Source organism: Lycium ferocissimum, chromosome 4 (assembly GCF_029784015.1).
Source record: "Lycium ferocissimum isolate CSIRO_LF1 chromosome 4, AGI_CSIRO_Lferr_CH_V1, whole genome shotgun sequence".
Lineage (NCBI taxonomy): Eukaryota > Viridiplantae > Streptophyta > Magnoliopsida > Solanales > Solanaceae > Lycium > Lycium ferocissimum.
This window is the reverse complement of record NC_081345.1, coordinates 32369142-32388306: the sequence shown is the minus strand read 5'-3', so window position 1 is coordinate 32388306 and position 19165 is coordinate 32369142. Positions and strand designations below refer to the sequence as shown.

General features: G+C 33.9%; 3 protein-coding genes across 3 annotated transcripts; all 3 read left to right on the top strand.

Annotated features, from left to right (window-relative positions):
• Nucleotide 1: 1 nt before the first annotated feature.
• On the top strand, nt 2-3324 carry LOC132052342 (uncharacterized). Its single transcript, XM_059443834.1, has 4 exons — nt 2-503; nt 602-723; nt 1915-2079; nt 3163-3324. The coding sequence occupies exons 1-4, from the start codon at nt 282-284 to the stop codon at nt 3281-3283; spliced, it is 630 nt and encodes a 209-aa protein (XP_059299817.1). The 5' UTR covers nt 2-281; the 3' UTR covers nt 3284-3324.
• A 1171-nt stretch (nt 3325-4495) lies between these two features.
• LOC132054600 (oleosin G-like) lies at nt 4496-5264 on the top strand. Its single transcript, XM_059446574.1, has one exon. It carries the CDS (start codon nt 4580-4582, stop codon nt 5054-5056), a length of 477 nt encoding a protein of 158 aa, XP_059302557.1. The 5' UTR covers nt 4496-4579; the 3' UTR covers nt 5057-5264.
• Nucleotides 5265-15805: 10541 nt separating this feature from the next.
• Nucleotides 15806-16414, top strand: LOC132053949 (plant UBX domain-containing protein 5-like). Its single transcript, XM_059446038.1, has 2 exons — nt 15806-15952; nt 16073-16414. The coding sequence occupies exons 1-2, from the start codon at nt 15806-15808 to the stop codon at nt 16412-16414; spliced, it is 489 nt and encodes a 162-aa protein (XP_059302021.1).
• Nucleotides 16415-19165: the final 2751 nt, after the last annotated feature.

Genomic DNA, 19165 nt, shown 5'->3' with positions numbered 1-19165 from the left:
CTTTGTAGTTACCGTATACTAAACATTAATAAGAAACTTCCTTCTCCATTTGCAAGCAGAAAGACTCGGTCCCTTGCAGGTACATACCATTCCAAAAATATCATAAATAGAGAGTGTGATGTAACTCCTTTCAACTTGTGATCATCCGGAGAGATTCCAGAAACTCTGTAGCTCACCAAGAAACTTATGATTGGCCCTAGAAGTTGATAAAAACCTCAATTTTTATCCAAGAAAACAGAGACAGAGAGGAATTCAAAGAATCTTGGAGGGGTTAAATATATATGGATGTAAGGAAAATTGTTGTAATTGTGGAAGATGTGGACATAGCAAGAACTGCACTCCAATGGACTCTTCACAATCTCCTGAGATATGGAGATATAATAACTCTTCTCCACGTATTCTCTATCACAAGATCAAGAAGCAAGAAGAAGCTCAGGCTTTTACGCGTCAAAGGTTTCCAATTGGCTCTCTCTTTCCAAGACCTCTGCAACAATTTTTTCAATGTATGTTATTTTTGAGTTCATTCTATTTTCTCTGTGATGTTGTTAAGTTTTGTTTGTATGTTACTGATCCAATAGATGATAGAAGGGTTGTGTTACAGATGAAGACAGAGATAGTGGTGACACAAGGGGATCAAGATGGTGGAAAGATTGCTGCCATGGTTAGAGAAATTGGTGCTTCTACTCTTGTTGCTGGACTTCATGATCAGAGCTTTCTTTACAGGTAAATTTCATGTCCCCCTTTACTTTCTTGGATATTTGTTACAAGTTTGTAATCTTCTGTTTTATTCTGTTTCCTCGGAAAGATTAATCTTTTGTTAGTATCATTGTTCATTTGCTTTTACTTTTCCAATCTTCTGTCAATAGTTTATCAAATGATTAAGTAAATGTTCTGTGAATTGAATTGATCCAGCTGTATAATTGAGAAAGGACAAGAAAAATTCTAGCACCAAAGACCCACAGGCCACAACAATATAGTTGGTCAACCGCCATTTTTTCCACAGGCAACAACAATATAGTTGGTCAACCGCCATTTTTTCTTACTTTTGGGGCTAAAATTGTCCCCTTCCAACCTTTTTTCCCCTCATGAGTCTACTAAGAGTTGAGTTAAGAGTCTATATTGAATAGAGAATCACGGTTGATAACTGCATGTGATGTTTCTGGACCTTGTAATTATATGCTTAAATCTACCCGACTTAGGTTACTAGCAAGGATTAGCAGCCAATTATAAATCCGTAAGAATGAAGTATCATAGCACGTTATGTGGACAAAGTTATTTGATATTTGTGTTTGTGACATGTAGCAAATGGTAAAATAATTAAGGTGCGCTGGTAAAATAATTAAGGTGCGCCATACCGACTTGGATGTAGTTATAAAGAAAATTACCATGGTACGTCACATCCACACTGGCAACTGGCAAGAACTAGCATTATTTTTTATGGAACATTCAGCCTTAAACTCTATTTAGTTCTACATTTATTCTAATTCTGTTTAGTTCTTCGTTCTCTTAAAATATATATTGGATAAGGATTTGTCCATTTTTTAAAACTTCATTATTAACGTCTGATGATGTCTATTGAATGTGGTGTGTGCTAGACTGTCCATCCCTATCGGTTCGTACATTTGTTTGGTTCTCTTCTTGTCAGCTAATGAATGTTTCATGTCCTTCACACGAACCAAGGGAAGTGGAACTAATAAGTTTTGTAAATGAAATTACGTTGACCTACTTGTTATGTGTACGTACATGAACGATGCTGATATCTACTAAGGTTGGTTGATGGAATATGCCGGTTAATCCCCTAATATGTTTCTTTATCTACAGATTTCAGTGGAGTCCCTGATAAACTTTATGGTAATAAATACTCCACCTTGTATCGTGGAACTAAAATAAGTTTTCCTTGTATTTGTTGCATAGTTTGGCCATGACCCACAACCACATTGCAAGCAATTTGAATTGCAAAGTTCTAGCCATCAAGCAACCAACACCACCAATGACCACAAGGACAAGAACAAGAAACATTTCTTTTCAAGATAGTTCAACCAACATGGACTTCTCGCAAATTGAAATTGATGCACTCAGGTCCGTAATACTATGCATAATGATTCTTTTATTGCTGGACCCGAGTTTCTTACCTGCTCCATGTACTATATTCTGCTGTCCACAAATTTTTTAAATGGTAATCTCTACTTTCCTCTGGGTTTTAGAAGCAGGATAATGTAGAATATCCTGTTTGTAGCTATAGTTTAAGCTAGAAAATTCGAAAAATTAGCCAAAAATAGTAAATGAAATGGGCATTTTACTGAACGGACTAGAGTTTAAGTTCTATCTATTGATAGTGTAAAAATGAATATACAATTACGTTACTTATAAGGTAATTATAGTTGCAACCTAATAAAATAGGAGACTAACTTATATATATGTACCGACCATGTAAAGAAATTTTTACAATATTAGGTAACTCAAAATAATGTATCTAATGTGAAAGTATAATCTTGACATAAGACAAGTTACCTACTACAATAGATAAAAATGTCATAATAGTGTAGAATTTCTTTACACTATTGATGTATATATATATATATATATATATATATAAGTTAAAACACTAAAAATAGTAAGTGACTATTTTTAAGTTATATATATATAAGTTAAAACACTAAAAATAGTAAGTGACTCGATGTAATAGATTAAAATACATTAATAGTATAAAACAAACTACATTTTCAAGGTATACAACTTAATTCCAATTGGCTATGTTTTGTCAGTTATTATGATGTTAACATGAATAAATAACGAAGTAAGGATATACAGCTGTATAGAGAAGTGGTGAAGGATAGGATTTACGTATCAGGCAAAAGGTATCAAGAACAATGAATTTGTTACACGTCAATTTGACAGCATATCTGGATACTACTCACTAACTATTCATAGTTAAAATCCATATTGAAGCTGCTGTCTTTCGTTATGTCTTTTCTCTTTAATTAAGAGCACTTCCAAAAATTAGAACATGGAAATTTCTCATTTGTAATCTACTAGGTAGTATAATTCAGGTCACCTATATATAGTACTTCAATCAATTTTTGTTGTGGAATATAAAGCAAATAATAACAAAAGGTTATGATTATATTCCACTGACTATTGAATTGTGGGACACATATGCAGCTTCCCAGAAGTTATTCATCCAAAAATTCCATACCAAGTTTGTCCAGATCGTCATTCTATCATTTGGAGATCAGGAAGATCAAGAAGATCGATGGTCAAGAAGGAACTAAATTCAGAATAATTTTGTAATTTCAATGAGGGAATATATATGCATTTTTTCCACATTGTATTATGTGATGGCAGAAATAACTCTACATTCCGGTTTGACCCAGACAACGTTAAACAAAAAGAGGGGAAAATGTTGTACAAAATTTTAAAAAAGTAAAAGTAAAAGTAAAAGGATGTCAGTTTGGGTATCATTTAATTTGCCCAACCATGAGCCCAATGAGGCCAGGTGTTTAAGCGTTTGAGTTTTATCAATGATCTAAGATATTTTCTTTACAATTAACTATGCAATAAGTTGTGTTCAATGAGGTCTTTTTCTTTCCATAAATTCTGTAATATGTTAGATACTAGTAGTATTATGTAGGCAACACAATGGAAGTATATCGCATACTGAATCAAATATCATCACGTAAAATGGAGCAGAAAGCGTGTTATATTGAATCAAATATCATCATGTAAAATGAAATTGAAAGCGTGTTATAAACGATATGCGTAGCAATACTTGAAATAAGAAAGAAATTTACTCGCTAACAGTGTTTTCATCACAAATGAATGCAAGAGATATTTTATACATAACTCTTTCTCACTTAATTAAAACTTAATTATAATTAATTGATCTTTATTATCGTTTTCACTTGCAATTCTTATGCAAGGGAGTTAAATAGGTACGTTGGTCTGAATTTGGATGGCCAAATTAAATGATTTGAGTTAATAAAAGGGCCTGTTGTTGAGCTGCCTAAAGATTATTTGGTTTAAGATGAGCTGGGTTCAGATGGGTTAAATATGGGATTGGGTAACCCAATCCACCAACTATTAATTACCCAATTTTAATTTTAATCTCTTTGTTGGTAACCTTATTGTTTGTAGTAAACAAAGCTAATAAAAAATTCCTTTTATACAACATATCAGGATATATCATTAATCCGCCCAAATTTAATTAGACAAATTGGATGAGTCATGTTTTTATGAGTTAATTTTATCCCTCCTAGTTGGTTAAAGTAAATGATTAATTTGGTATGAATACTAAATTGAATTACTATAATTTACACATCCTTGATCCAGCGTTCCAAAGCTGATGACTGACATTAGAGGAACGAATCCAAATTAAATTTCCCAACAGCATATCAAGAAGTGCTAATAAACTTCAAAACCTCTTCCATCCTCCCCACGGCCACGTGTGGCCATGCATGTTACATGCAGAAAATTACCAATCTCCCTATACACATGTCACTCAACTCCCATCTTTTTCCTCCAAATTAAACCACCTCTCCACCATTCTCCAAACAAATCCACTCAACTCTCCTCTGTTGCAATGGCTGCTCGGCCACCCAACTTCTTCAATGGTACTCAAAATAGACCACCACTAAGACCTATTCACACAAGCTACGTCCCCTCATTCCTACGCAAGCTGCTACAACCTCATGTCCCTAATTCCACTCAACTCATGGGGTTTTTAACCCTTGTTATCTCTGGAGGAATCTTGCTTCTCCTCACTGGCCTCACTCTCACGGCTATAATACTTGGCTTAATTTTTTTGACCCCTTTGATCATCATATCTAGTCCTCTATGGGTCCCTATTGGTATCCTTCTCTTCATTGGCATTGCTGGATTTTTATCCGTGTGTGGATTCGGCGCGTCGGCATTTGCTGCTATAAATTGGGTGCAGAGGTACTTCAGGAGAAGCAGGAATATGGTAGATGATGATACTGATAGCCATGTGAAAGATTACGCTAGAGAATATGGTGGTTACCTTCATGGTAAAATGAAGGATACAGCTCCTGGTGCTTAATTGATACCTTAGTTTTTTTTGCTAAGGTAAAATGCGTAAAGGATTACGTAATCGAACCCTCACCTCTATAAGGAAAAAAATTCAAACCCGTGTTAAACTGTCGCATTCACTTTTTTTTCTTTTTTGTGCTTTTCACATGCACCTGTTTGTTTAATTGGAGTGTAACATTGCCCTTTTTTTGTCGATATATTTGTAACGTTCTTGTTTTCGTTAGGGTGCTGCCGTGTGATAATTTTGTAAGATTCTTGATTGAATTTAACCATGTACGTTGCGCGCTTTGTAGTTTCGTAAATTGAATAAGTTGGATACGATCTGGAAAGGTAATGATAGAAATCTATTCAAATGCTCCATAGAATAGATTCACTATCTAGAGTGTAACGATTTAGGATTATTTCAAATGGGTTTGAGATCAGCGATTACCGATGTTCAGTTACAGCCTACAGGTATACAAAATTTTAAATGTCAACAAGTGAATAACTATCAATAAACACAGATTTTTCCATATAGCGAAATGTAAACAATAAAGGATTGTTTCGCCGGCTATTCCGATTTTCTCACAAACAGATTCTGCTACAGACTGTAAATCTGTAAGTATTATGTTTTGTCCAGCAAGAAGAAAATTTGGATAAAAAGAATTTGATGAGAGATTTTTTTAAAACAAAAAAAAAAAAGAAGGGAAAAGTTGGATCTGTCGATGGGGAATCACATTCTTAAGCGAAATTCTGAAATTCGCATATGAAAATGACACTCTTTTATTTATTCCATACGTACTACTGTACAAGTTAAGAATTTATCTTAATTAGTAGACATTTCCTGGTTACTAATTATAGATTCTTAAATAAAGGTTCTTGGGGGTAGGCCATAGGAATAACATCTTGCTTACGTACTACAAAGTTGACTAATTAAATTTTATGCTTTTATGAGTTTATCCAAGGATTCTTAAAGCCATATGATAAGAGTTTTCCGTACATCTTTTAAGTTTCTGCTTTATTTCGGTTATTTGAATAAAAAATCTCTTTTGATAAGGTTCTGTTATTTGAATAAACAATATAATTGAACACAGGTGATATATCACACGGAGAACTTTGAAAGGGACTCAACTCTTGATGATGTCGTTGATAGTGATCATTATCTTCTATCCAGACTCCAAGATACTCAATGACCCAAATTTCATTATCTTCTATCCAGACTCCAACATATTCAAAAATCGAATTTACAAAACATTTCGATCACGAAAAATCTTTAAGCATGATACAATAATAGGAACTATATAATTTTCAAGAAACAAATGTGGCCTTTCGACATTTCGAAAGCATTCATTTTTTCCTTAAGCTAAAGGTATTGGATCTTTCATAATCAATGCATCTTTCAAAAAGTTCTTTTTTTTTTTTTTTTTTTAAAAAAAAAAAACACATTTATACTCCAAATGTAAAATCTTAAATATGACAAAACTTACAAAAGGAATCCATGGGAGATTAGTGACTTTCTCAATTTTAACTATTTCCCCTCATCTTTTACTGTGCAAGGAACAGATTAAACGAAAAGAATAGACTAATTAAAAGTTAAAACGTCATACATGATGATAACATAACGTAATGCTCCACTGAAAACACATTCCCGTGAAGTTTTGTGCTATTGCTAAATTTTCTAACTGCTAATTTTCCAACTTAGTTTCAGTTAAACGTCTAATTGACATGAAACTTGGAAGTTCCAAACTCCACAGTCATAGTAATCGGACTCTTAAAGATAAAACATAGGCCGGGATTTTGAAATATAATTTTTCATCATATTGATATGAGAAGAACTGCAGCTTAGAGTATTCTTCGTGTTGTTTTTAAATTTCTATATTGTAATTTAAAATTATTACATTAATCTAATTCAATTTAGCTATAAAAATTAATCAAATTAACTCTCAAAAAATAAAACATGACAAATATGGGACAGAGGGAAGTATTTACTTGCCAAAGGCTCAAAACTTAATAAAGGCTCACTCACTAGTCACTACCTTCCCATTTTGTTTTAGATCAATTCATTTCGTTGGATTTTTTCAGTAACTACTAGCCAAAAGCTCAAAAACTTTACGTCATCATTAGTTAGGGAAGAAAAGATGGAATGTTGGTGGAGTGGACCTATATAGAAGTAGAACTATGGCTCACAACTCTTTTTGACTCTCTCTAGTTGCATCAATTTTTTTTTTTTTTTTTTTGCGATCGAGAAACTTAATTAAAATTGAAATAGAAATATAAGAAAGTACATTAAGTTAACAATCGATCAACTATAGCTGAAATATTTGTTCCCACAGATTCAACAGCCTTTAATTAAATGGAGAATTCACACAAATTATTAACAAGTTACCCATCTCCATCTTCTGTGGCTTTGACTCCTAACCAAACATAAACCTAACTCCCTAATCACATAAAAAACCCCCCCAAAAAAAAAAAAAAAAACTGCATGATATAATAACTCACACTCCTTAATTAATCATTTCAGATCTGCATATTTTGATGATGCGTAAAGATAACTAGGTAAAGGACTAGCCCGTGGCGATTTTATTGGTACCTCAGGCAAACGCTTCCCATATCTATCGTAGTAAATTACGCCAGAAAAATCCAACGGCTGACATTTATCGCCCATCAAAATCTCTCTTTGCCACAGCCCTTCATCACCAAACTCCTCATCATCTTCAACTTCCTTCTCTTCCTCATTCTTAGCCTTTTTTCTATTCCTCGCTTTATTGCTTATCTTCGCCAGAAATTTCTTTGGTTTTGCTAGCGATGAATTGTCACCTAATTTTTTGGTTGTAGTACCTCGGCTATTAGGTTTCTTTTTCCACAAAGCCAACAAAGAATGCATTGAGCCTATTAAGGTTACGTAAAACCCATTTGACGAGATGCCGGTGGTAGCGGGAGGGGGAGTAGGGGGTGGTGTTAGGAGAACCATTTTCATTGATAGCGCCTACCGAGTGGTGTAGGGTATTTTATAAGAGAGAGATAGTGGTTAACTCAAGATAGATGGTAACTTGTTTTACGGATATTTGATGGATTATGGAATTTGTTTTGTTTATGAAATATCTTAAAAGAGTGCTGATCTTTTAAATTTTTAAAAAGTATCAATAGAATGTTTGACCAAGCTTTTAGAAAATTAAAGTATTTAAAAAATAGTACATATTTATTTTAGAAAGTTGAAATGTTTAGTTGAGCTTTTAGAAAAGAAAATTAGGGTTTTAAGCCATAACAAAAATTGTTTATCAGAAGTTTTAAAAAAAAAAAAAAGTATTCACTCAAAGCACTTTTGGAACATTGGCCAAGCATAAAGTATTGCTTTAATATTGACAAAAGAATTTTTCAAATTAATTAACCAAACAGAAACTGCTGCTCTCAAAAACTATTTTTTCGAAAAACACTTTTCAAAATAAACAGATAACATACTATTATCGTATGGTAATTTGGTTAGCCAAGCAGATGCGAATTTATGTGTTAATTTTAGGTCACGTGAACATATGGTCACTCGACTAAACTCGATATATTATGTGTATAATTTTGAAAATATATCTAATATTACCTGAAGGAACACATGGTCAAACCAGGCTGGAGCACTGGTTAGGGGTTGTGTTTTATTTCCTCAAGGTCTCGGGATCAAACCCGAGCTCCTACATGTTCTATGCTTTTATCAAGCGGCCTTTTAACTTTCCTTTTTATATTATTCTAAATCTTTTTCTTCTATAATTCTAATTACCTAAAAATAAAATTGCGTTTCTTTTTTATATTACCTCTAATGAATTTTTTCTCCTTTATTTCTAATTACCAAAGTCCCAAAAGGCAAAAGAAATAAAAAAACCCCATAGGTGCTAAGCTACTACGAACACAAAGGCAAAAGTAATAAAAAAACCCATAGTTAATGGTGAACCCATCCTCTTAAAATCCTGAATTCACCTCTGTCGCCAAGAGCCCAGCGAGTTTATTGCTTTATTTAAAACATTTTACACGTATTCCATTCCTTCAACACCGAAAAACATTATAAACAAAAAGACAAAAAAGGGGTTTCGAGTACGATATTTATAAGTTTAGAGAGTAAAATTTTCTCGCACTTAATATTTATATATTCAAATTAACGAGTGCAAAAAACATGTTTTATATAACAATTTCACTTAATCATGATTAATTGATGTGTATTATTACCCCGTTCCAATTTATGTATTGGTGTTTGACTAAACATGATGTTTAAAAACTACAAAAATATTTTAGAAACTTTAGTCTAAATTAATCAACAAGTCATAGACTTTGTGTAATTATAAATCATCTCATTTAAGTGTAAAATGAGAAGTTAAAATTAAATCCTTTTTAAATATAAAAATATAATATTCTTTTTGGAAAAATTAAAAAAGTGTTCACATAAAATGAGACAGAAAAATATTACTTTTTTTTAATTTACTGTTAACATTAAATCGCTTAATTTAATATTAACACCTCGGACTACGGGTGTCAATGGTACGGTTCGGCTGGTTATTTTATAAAATTTATACCATACCAGTTTTTTGGTTATTTCATTTTGTATAACCAAAATTGGACTTTTCGAAACCGTCTCATCATCTCGGTTTTTCTTTGGTATCGGTATGGGTCGGTTAATTTTTTGGTATTTTTTAAAATAATGTCATATAAAAGTCACAAGTAGAAGTTGTACATGATACCATGCATACTTGTATAAGACTTTGGCAAGAACTCTGTAGACATTTTATTATTTAAAAGGTGAAGAATTAAGAAAATATGAATCACGACAAGACTAAAGATCCATTCCACTATTTTATAGTAGTGTACGATACGATGATATTAAATAAAGACAAAAAATTTAGATCACACGAACGGGAAGTAATGAGACAAGAACTGAGTCTAATAAGATTCGGTATCCAATAAAAGAATTTAAATCATAAGAAAGGAAAAATATCTAATACCTTGTAGCTTGTTACTAAAGATTGTTGGAATACCTTATAACTAGTTACTACTTGAGGTGCTAGAACTAATTTAGTTTCAATAGGGGTAACATAACAGGTTTCGTAGTTGGATTAGTGTTAATTACTTGTTGCTGACTTGTAATCATTTCCATCATCCAAGGCACAATGCGAAAAATTTAATGGTTTATTAATTTTAAACTTAATATATAAAATATATATTACACATATAAATATATTCGGTACGGTTTAGTATTTTTTCGATTTATTTTTATACAATAAAAAACCTACCCAATTTTTTGGTACGGTTAGAAATTTATATAAAAACCGTCAATTTTATTAAGAATTTCTAATAATCGGTTCAGTACGATTCGATTCGGTCTGTTAAGTCGGTTTTTACAAAACCATTGAAACCCCTGCCTCGTACTAATAAGTATTTACAAGATATGTAATGTCTCATATTTGTGGCAGTATAATAGCACATCAATGGAGTATATAAAATGTATTTGTCCCCCCCGTCTATCATTGCATAGGTGCTCTAATACTTCCATATTATTAAGGCATCAGCATCAGCGACACATTCATAAGTGCCCAGGCCGTTAAAGTTTATGTGAGAAGATAAGGCACCAAGTTACATATTCAAGAGTGTATTGTGATCCGTATAAATAAATTTGTATTTTCACCTGGTGTTTGGTATCAATATTGGTGCCGATTAGATGTGAATTCGTGTAAAAAAAAGTCTAAAATACTTCCTATCAAAGGTAATGTACTTCGCCGTATCCGGATCTCTCGATTAATCTTTGAAGTAATACTTACCACTCGATCACGATCCTTGTCGGTTATTAGAGACTTCTTTGTCATTTCACCCAAAAATCCCAATTGTCCCCCAAATTCCCGATCTCAATTCCATTTCCTTTTCTTGTGGAGAACTGCAATCTCCATTGCTTTGTAATTTTAGTGCGAATTTATACATAAGTTTTTTAGTAATAAAATTCATATATCTGGACGCTAGTAAAAAGTATTAAAAATAGCTACTTCTATAGTTTCAGAATTTAAATAATATTTGAAGATATTGAAGTAAACTAAGTGCAAACCACTAGTTCACGAGTAAGAAGTTTGAATGGTCACTCAACTTTGGGTAATTGACCACTCCAATCACCTAACTTTGATTTGTATTGCAAAAGTCACTCAACTTTGACCATTGAAGCTAACTAGTCAAAGTTGAGTGACTTTGGAAGACAAACCAAAGTTAAGTGACTATGGTGACCAATTACCCAAAGTTGAGTGACCATTCAAGTTTCTAACTCAAAGTTGAGTGATTTTTGAAAGACAAAACAAAGTTGAGTGACTCTGATGTCTAATTATCCAAAGTTGAGTGACTATGGTGACCAATTACCCAAAGTTGAGCGACCATTCAAGTTTCTAACTCAAAGTTGAGTGATTTTTTAAAGACAAAACAAAGTTGAGTGACTCTGATGTCTAATTATTCAAAGTTGAGTGACTCTGATGTCTAATTATCCAAAGTTAAGTGACCATTCAAGCTTTTAACTCAAAGTAGAGTGATTTTTAGAAGACAAACAAAGCTGAGCAAGTATGATGGTCAATTACGCAAAGTTGAGTAACTATTCAAGCTTCTAACTCCCAGTTGACCCTAGAAATACATACAGTAAATATATACGTCATTCTTTTGATAACATGGGATTTTTTTATATGGTGAAGTTGAATTTGGCACCTAATCCAATTTGAAGAAACGTCATATTTTTGTAGAATGTAGATGTCATTCTAACAGCAAGTTTTTATAAGTTTATAGTCGTAGTCCGCTCAAGTACGCTTTGATCCCTCAAGTTTAGGTATTACTGGCTCTTAGGTCTTAGCTTCTATTTTATTTTATTTTCTTTTAAAATGTTCGACTCAGACTGTGGAAACTCAAAGTTGAATTCAAATAACAAAATTAAATTAGTGATCTTTGGTTCTCTCATTCTTCTTTCTTATTAATATTATAAATTAAATGAGTAACAAATAGACAGGGAAGCAAGGCCCTGTTTAGGAGTGCGTAATCTATTGTGATTTTTTCACGGAAGCGTTTGTTTAATCAGAAACCACGACTAAATACTTTTCTAAAATTAAACTTTTCTTGTTACTGTAACTTAAACAAGAAATATCTATCCAAACACGTTACTCTTCAGAAATTTTTTAAGAAACAAATTTTTGCCTAAAATATTTCCAACAAACTGCAACTTAAGAATTGAAGGCAACTTAGGAAAGAAATTTATTGGTCAAATAACTTCCTAGCCCCGCTAGGGGTGGGCAAAGTTTGGGCCAACCCTAAATTCAAATTGAAATCCAAACTTTTTGGATATTTGGTTTGGATTATGAATTGTACTTTGGATTTTATTTGTAAAATTTATGGATTTTGTATTGGATATCGGTTTTAGTACTATAGACTTTCGGATATCCAAAAATTTTGTGTCTTATATTCACCCCCGACTCATATCATATGTGCTCAATACTAATAAGTCCAATTTACAAAGGTCCAAAAGATTTTAGAGGCGTGGTGGCCTCAACCTTATTAACTGTAGAAAATTATACATTATAAGGAGCAAACTATTAAGAGAATTGAGGATATTAATTGTTATAGTTTGTCTTAAAGGCTCAAAATTAAAGTCAAAATTGGAATCTAAAATATCCAAATCGATTAATCCAAAATCGAACTTACAAAATTCAATTCAATCCAAACTTTTTTGGATCGATTTGAATTGTAATTTCTTTAACCCGAAAATCGAATATCCAAATCAAAATTTTCATATGCAATCCGAATGGCCCGAATGCCCACCCCTATTTCCCGCACGTCTCTGTCATTCCATCCAATCATTTCCAAAATTGTTTATAATTGGTCTTCAGGTAAATGGATAATGCTTAATACTGGGCCAACAATAAAAGTAGTTACAAGAGTATTATTGTGGCGTTATATTCCCTTTCTTGGAGTATTTTCTTTTTATGATTCTTAAAGTATACGACGTGCAGTCAAATATCATCAACATAGGGATTCTAATCCTAAGTTATAATTCATGATTGTGAAGAATTCATGTGTGGCTTTGCTTTTAACTTTTTGTTTTTTGTCAAAAGATCAGCGAACCAGTGTGTCCATTTATAGCTCGGGCTTCAGATGCTATGGAGTGGATACTAGATTCCCCATCTTTGATTCATGATATACTCAACTTTGATTTGATTAATAATTGATCAGAATGTCTTTCAAAAAATATCTTAACTCTAAAATAACTTTTTACAATTTAAATTAGGCCAAGTTACGAATTTGGCAGTCGACCAAATATAATTGCATTCACTAGATAAATATACAAAAAAAATAATAAATTTTTTTATATTATTATGTATAAAAAAATTGTATATTTAATGTATATTATTTATTAATATACATTTGTTGACTATATTTTGGTGAACGGCTATTTATGTGAATTGATACCCGCCCTAAGGCGTCTTAGATCCTCAATGAAATACATACTTTTTTTTTTTTTGCGCGGATTGCCCTTCATTTGGGGTGGTCTTTAATTTTTGACCTTCAAATTGGTGGTAAGGCAGAGAGCAAAAAATAAAAACTACCAATTTGAAGAGCAAAAATTAAAGACCACCTCCGGACAATCCTGCAAATTGCCCAAATACCTATGGGGCCAGTCCACTTGGACTCAAGACTCAACGCAGCACACTTCCCATAGTGATCATTGGCGGGCAGCGTTCTTCTAATAGAGCCCGTTTGGATTGAGCTTAAGTTGGACTTTTTATATGTTTTCGATTTTTTGAGTGTTTGGTTCCAAACTTTAAAAATCATTTTATCTTAAAATAAGCTTCAAAAAAAATAATTGGCATTGATTTAAATTATTAAAGAAATAATAAAAAAACGGTTTTATAAGCCAAAAAAAAATAAGTTGACTACCCCAACTTATTTTTTTTATATTTTTCTAAAAAATCAGTTTATAGAAATAAGTCAATCCAAACGGGCTCATAATTACGGCCGTAAACCCTTTGATAATCTAGTTTAGGAACTTAAGCCTAACTATAATTTTATTACCGAATAGCTCATTTCTAGACAAAGCTATATTAAACCCACTGGCTCACTCTCATTTTTCTCTCCTACGTGCCCCTGTCCCCCACTATTTGAAACATTGTATGAAAGTAAAGAAACTTAATTGCGTTGGATTTTATTTCCTTTTCATTTTTCCTTTTCTCCCGGAAGTGAAAAGATAGTTGCTTGCTTGAGATAAAAGGAATCAAATGGCGGTAGGCCGGTAGCGAGAAAAGGCTCAAAATCGTCCCTTATCTTTGAGCTTAGACTCAAAGTCATCCCTTTTATTTCGCATGGAGCACTAGTGGTCCTCCATATTTTAAACGTAGTGCACTTTCAATCTTCTTCCAAACGGTTGTTTATCATATTACGGAACTTACATGTGCAAGTGAAAATCACGTGAGGAACTCCTTTCTTAATCCCCCAACTTCCCATCTTCTCTTTCTTCTCAAACTAATACCATCCCAGATGTACAAATTGACTGGTGCGACTGTTTACAAAAGAAGAAGAAAAAATGACTTGCTCATTGAATATCAATAACAATAGGTGGAAGGGAGCTTCCAAAACTAGTTGGCTTCAATATTATTAAATTCCAAAAGTTAAAGTAGCCAAGAAATCGATACCAACTATCCCTCCACTTGGTCTTTGATTTTTTTGATTTTCAGTTGCTAATTTAAATTTCGTTTTCAATAGGTAAATGATACTTTTTTTTCTATGCTTACTATGCACTTCTCAGTCACTTACAGCCTTAGGAACTCATATATCTCCAAAAAGAAAAGAAAAAAGAAAGAAACTCTACCTGGTTTTAGGTTGTGCTTCTCATATTGTCTCTCACATTCTTATGAATGATTAATCCCTCTGCTATCTGAAGTAATCATCTCAACCTACAACCTCTTCCCCGAATTCCTTTGATTTTTCGACGCAGCATCCCATGTAAGTCTAAAGATTGTCATTTTTCCAGTGAAAAGTCATGATATTATAGCCTGCGCTATTTTTTTATATTATTATTTCATGCAATTTTGTGAATTTGTGAGGTACCTTCTCGGTATTGTTGCTTAATACGAGCTGGGTTACTCTAATTCGACTATGTTCTTTTGCTAATTTGCCACTTATGATGATCCCTCTCTGTCCATTATGCTTTTATTGTTTTCCTTTTATGTACTCTTCAATGACCCTTTTGTGCTGACTAAGTCTTGTGGCCGTGATGACATTTAGTTTGCTTCTATTATTTGTTTGTTCATCTTGCTTTAGATTGATTTTCTTATACTTCAGCAGACCTTTTGTTTTCCTCTACAGGGTCTGCATACTTAAGATTCTAACACGTGGTTATGCTGAAGAAGAGGACCATGGGCAGGGGAACAAATACAGGGGAACAAATACATACTCGATATGATTAATGAGTTGTTCGAATGAAAGTTTAGGATCACTATATATAAGAGGACATAATTAAATGGGTCAGGTGGTGTTCATTTCACCCATTTTTTCGCCCTGAGTCTTTTCATAGCGCTGCAAGTATGATTTCAAACATCAAACTCATACTAATAACGTTCATGCTAGTATATACTTGTACCAATTCTAATATTGGTCACGAGGTTTGGGATCTGATGTATGTCGAGAATACTTGTTTTGCTTAGTTTGCTACTCAGGAGGTGTACAAATGTGTTTCTAGAAGGCAATGCTTCCGCCGGTGATGATGTCGACGGCAGAGACGACGACGGTGGCGACAATGCCGGCGACTGCAATGAGGAGCCGTGCTTTCGACGATGAGCAGCAAGACGAGTTCCACGATATTGAGGACAATGAGTTCCGCGATGGTTTTTACCTAAGGGAATCGATTCATCTCAGCACTCGACGCCTAGTTCAAACACCAATTGTAATCGCATGGTTGAGGAAGTTGAATTGCACAACAACGCAATTGTTCCTCTTGTGCTAGAGAATCTCCAGGTTCAGGATGTTGAAATAAAAAACAACACAATTGTTCCTCCTGTGGTAGAGAATGTCCAGGTTGAGGATGTTGAAATCAATAACAGCGCAACTTTTGCTAGAGAATCTCCTGGAACCACAGAATCGCCAAGCTTCGTTTCAGGGAATTGGAAGAAGACTCGCAAGCAGCTCTTCTGTTCCAATAATTTCTGAGCCATGTGCTTCTGTTCCCATAAGTACAGCGCCAACACCTTCTACAAGTGTTCCGGAATTGCCGTCAACCTTACTTCAAGTTAGATTGACAGATGTTACTCGCATAGTTGCGAACTTCAACTTCCATCAGACTGTTGTTGACATCCGTGCTTTCATTGATGCTTCGAGGCCAAGTGACACCAAGGACTATCAACTCTAAACAAAGATTTCCTCCTAAAATGTTCATGGACTCAGCCCAAACAATTGAGCAAGCAGGGCTAGGGAATTCAGTGGTTGTTATATAACTTTGATCAATTGTCAAACTATTTCTTTAACAGCTGTTGTGTTGAGTAAGTAGTAAGATGGTTTACTATGGTTTGAGCATTCATGACTTAAGATCCAATATGATTTACTGTTGAGAATTGACATGTTGTGTGTAGCTTAGTAGGAGCTTAGCATGAACTCTTGTGGACTTAAAAAAAGGGTCATGTGATTCACAAGTGTAGATGTAAGTCTGTTAAACAATAGACATCCATTTGGGAAAGGATTAAAAGTGCACCAATATTTCAAATTATTGCAATTATTTATGTTAGTAAGAATTAACTTAAGTCAATAAAATATTAAACATGTGTTTGCAATACAACCTGTTGGATGTTGTTGTATAAATTTTATTTACTTATGTGGAGATGTGATAGTCTAATTCAAACTCCTAAAATATTTCTACTATAAAAATAGGCAGTTTTTCTTTTTATGTTTTATAAATATTTTTAACTTTTTATTTTCCTACAAACTACAATTTTGTCTAAACGGAAATTAAATTTAAAAAATTGGCGTTCAAATTTTTGGGGACCTAAAGCAAAGGCTTCTCTAACCTAACCTTGGGTCGGCCCTGTGTATAAGGATGTGTATATAATGTATTATACAGATTTCAAAATGAAAAGGAGAAAAATTGAAGAGGGTTCTATTGTAGTTCTGGGAAGAAGGTTAAAAAAAATTAAATTATATTTGGCTTCATGAAATTCACTGTAAAATGGTAGCTACTCTAAATATAAAAATTTATTGGGCTACTCTAAATATAAAAATTTGTTGGGATGTGCTCATTATAAACTGTTTGTTTTGGCAGGACATATGAGTAAGTGTCCCAAATCTAAATAGCTCCATCTTTTCTTCTTTTCTTTTCTACTTTTTTTTTTTTTTTTTTGTCGGAAAAAAATCATTTGTAATTTTATGTGATTATTATTAATTCCTTTGCATTATATCAGTAACTGAAGTAAAATGCAATTATCTCCAAGAATTAACTTTTTGTCCATCAAACTGACTTTTCGACATTACCTCGATATTTACTGCTAGCGTTGCTACTAGCAAGTATAATACATAACCATTTCGAACCCTTCGATAACTACCTTAATTTGATACAACATGCGGAATAAATACTATTATTATAAGAAATTCCCAAAATCTGGTCTAGACTCATACAAGAGCTTCTAAGAAGTTTACAATTTGAATAGATAACGGACTCAAATCGGATACGACTTCGTTTAAGGATAGAGAACAACGAAATCTAAGGAGAGACTGCGGGTTGCAATAGCTCACCCAAACGTCTTTGACGAATGCCTCGAAACGGTCGTGAGACTCCGAACATCACACGAAAATAACTCTACACTCCGGAAGGAGTGTAGCAAGAGTAGTATGAGCACAACACTAGGCTCGTAGGTATCATAGGCCGACAATGGTTAGTTCACGCATATAAACAAGAAGCAACTAACAAGTAAGCGGATAAGTAATCAAACACGATCACACATCTAGCACATGAGAAAGTCTTGCATTAACGATAGTCACAAGGGATCTCAATATCTCGGATTATAAGCCTAGGGAGAATTCTATAAACCTCGATTCCATCCAACCTTTAAAATAAATACTCACAAACAACAACTCGGTAATTCACAAATCAAGAATCAATCGAGAAATGTGCCATGCAATGACATGAATGACCATTCAAATGGAGTGCTATGCAATGCAATGTCGTGCTATGTAAATGTTATGCAATGCGATAGTCACCTCTCACACTCCACTCCCGTACACACATGCTATGGCAATGCCTCATAGTCATGACCCATGGGGGACCCGCGAAGTCCATGTACCACTCGCTCCGGAATATAACCTCGGATCACGAGCACACTCTCACGATCCCGGCAAAGACCTCGGGCATCGGACACTCCATCGTTCCCGCAAGAAACCTCGGGCAACAAACACTCACTCTCTCGGAGTCTCTCTCTCACTCTCAATCTCCCAGCAAAACCTCGGAGTCTCTGTCACTCTCAATCTCCGGCAAAAACCTCGGAGTCTCTCTGTCACTCTCAATCTCCGGCAAAAACCTCGGAGTCTCTCAATCACTCTCCTCACCATTATAACAACATAAGAGTAATATGAAAGCATGTCATGCATGATATCAGTCTCAACTATATCACCAATATGCAATAAACAAGTACAAGTCATATTATTGCCCACGGCTCAATCATCAATATTACCCTTCCCTTTCATAAGGTGAGGGAGCTAGTATGTGATAAAGATACAACTAGGTGATAATTACATCACATAGCACATAGAATATGGGATGCATGCCTCGCATGGAATCAACCTCAATAATCACCGCAATCATAGGTTCCATAGATTCATACTAGGAATTGCAATTCAATATTCAATTCTCGGTATAACCTTCCTCTTCCATATGACCGGTGGGATAACAAGAGAGAGAGAATTATATCAAATACATGAAATCACAATACAATGACAGCTCACATAACAATATCGTAATAATGGCGACGAGCCCACATAACATACGACAAGCCCACATAACATCACAATAATGGCGACAAGCCCACATAACGACAATAATGGCGACAAGCCCACATATACCAACCTAGATGGAATTTACCTCCACACCATGCCCGAAGGCCTATCATGCTTTCCC

Coding starts and splice junctions, on each gene's coding strand:
- LOC132052342 (XM_059443834.1), top strand. CDS start 282: ATGGATGTAAGGAAAATTGTTGTAATTGTGGAAGATGTGGACATAGCA. Junction 724..1,914: donor GATCAGAGCTTTCTTTACAG/GTAAATTTCATG, acceptor TTTGTTGCATAG/TTTGGCCATGACCCACAACC. Junction 2,080..3,162: donor ATTGAAATTGATGCACTCAG/GTCCGTAATACT, acceptor ACACATATGCAG/CTTCCCAGAAGTTATTCATC.
- LOC132054600 (XM_059446574.1), top strand. CDS start 4,580: ATGGCTGCTCGGCCACCCAACTTCTTCAATGGTACTCAAAATAGACCA.
- LOC132053949 (XM_059446038.1), top strand. CDS start 15,806: ATGCCGGCGACTGCAATGAGGAGCCGTGCTTTCGACGATGAGCAGCAA. Junction 15,953..16,072: donor GCCTAGTTCAAACACCAATT/GTAATCGCATGG, acceptor CTCCTGTGGTAG/AGAATGTCCAGGTTGAGGAT.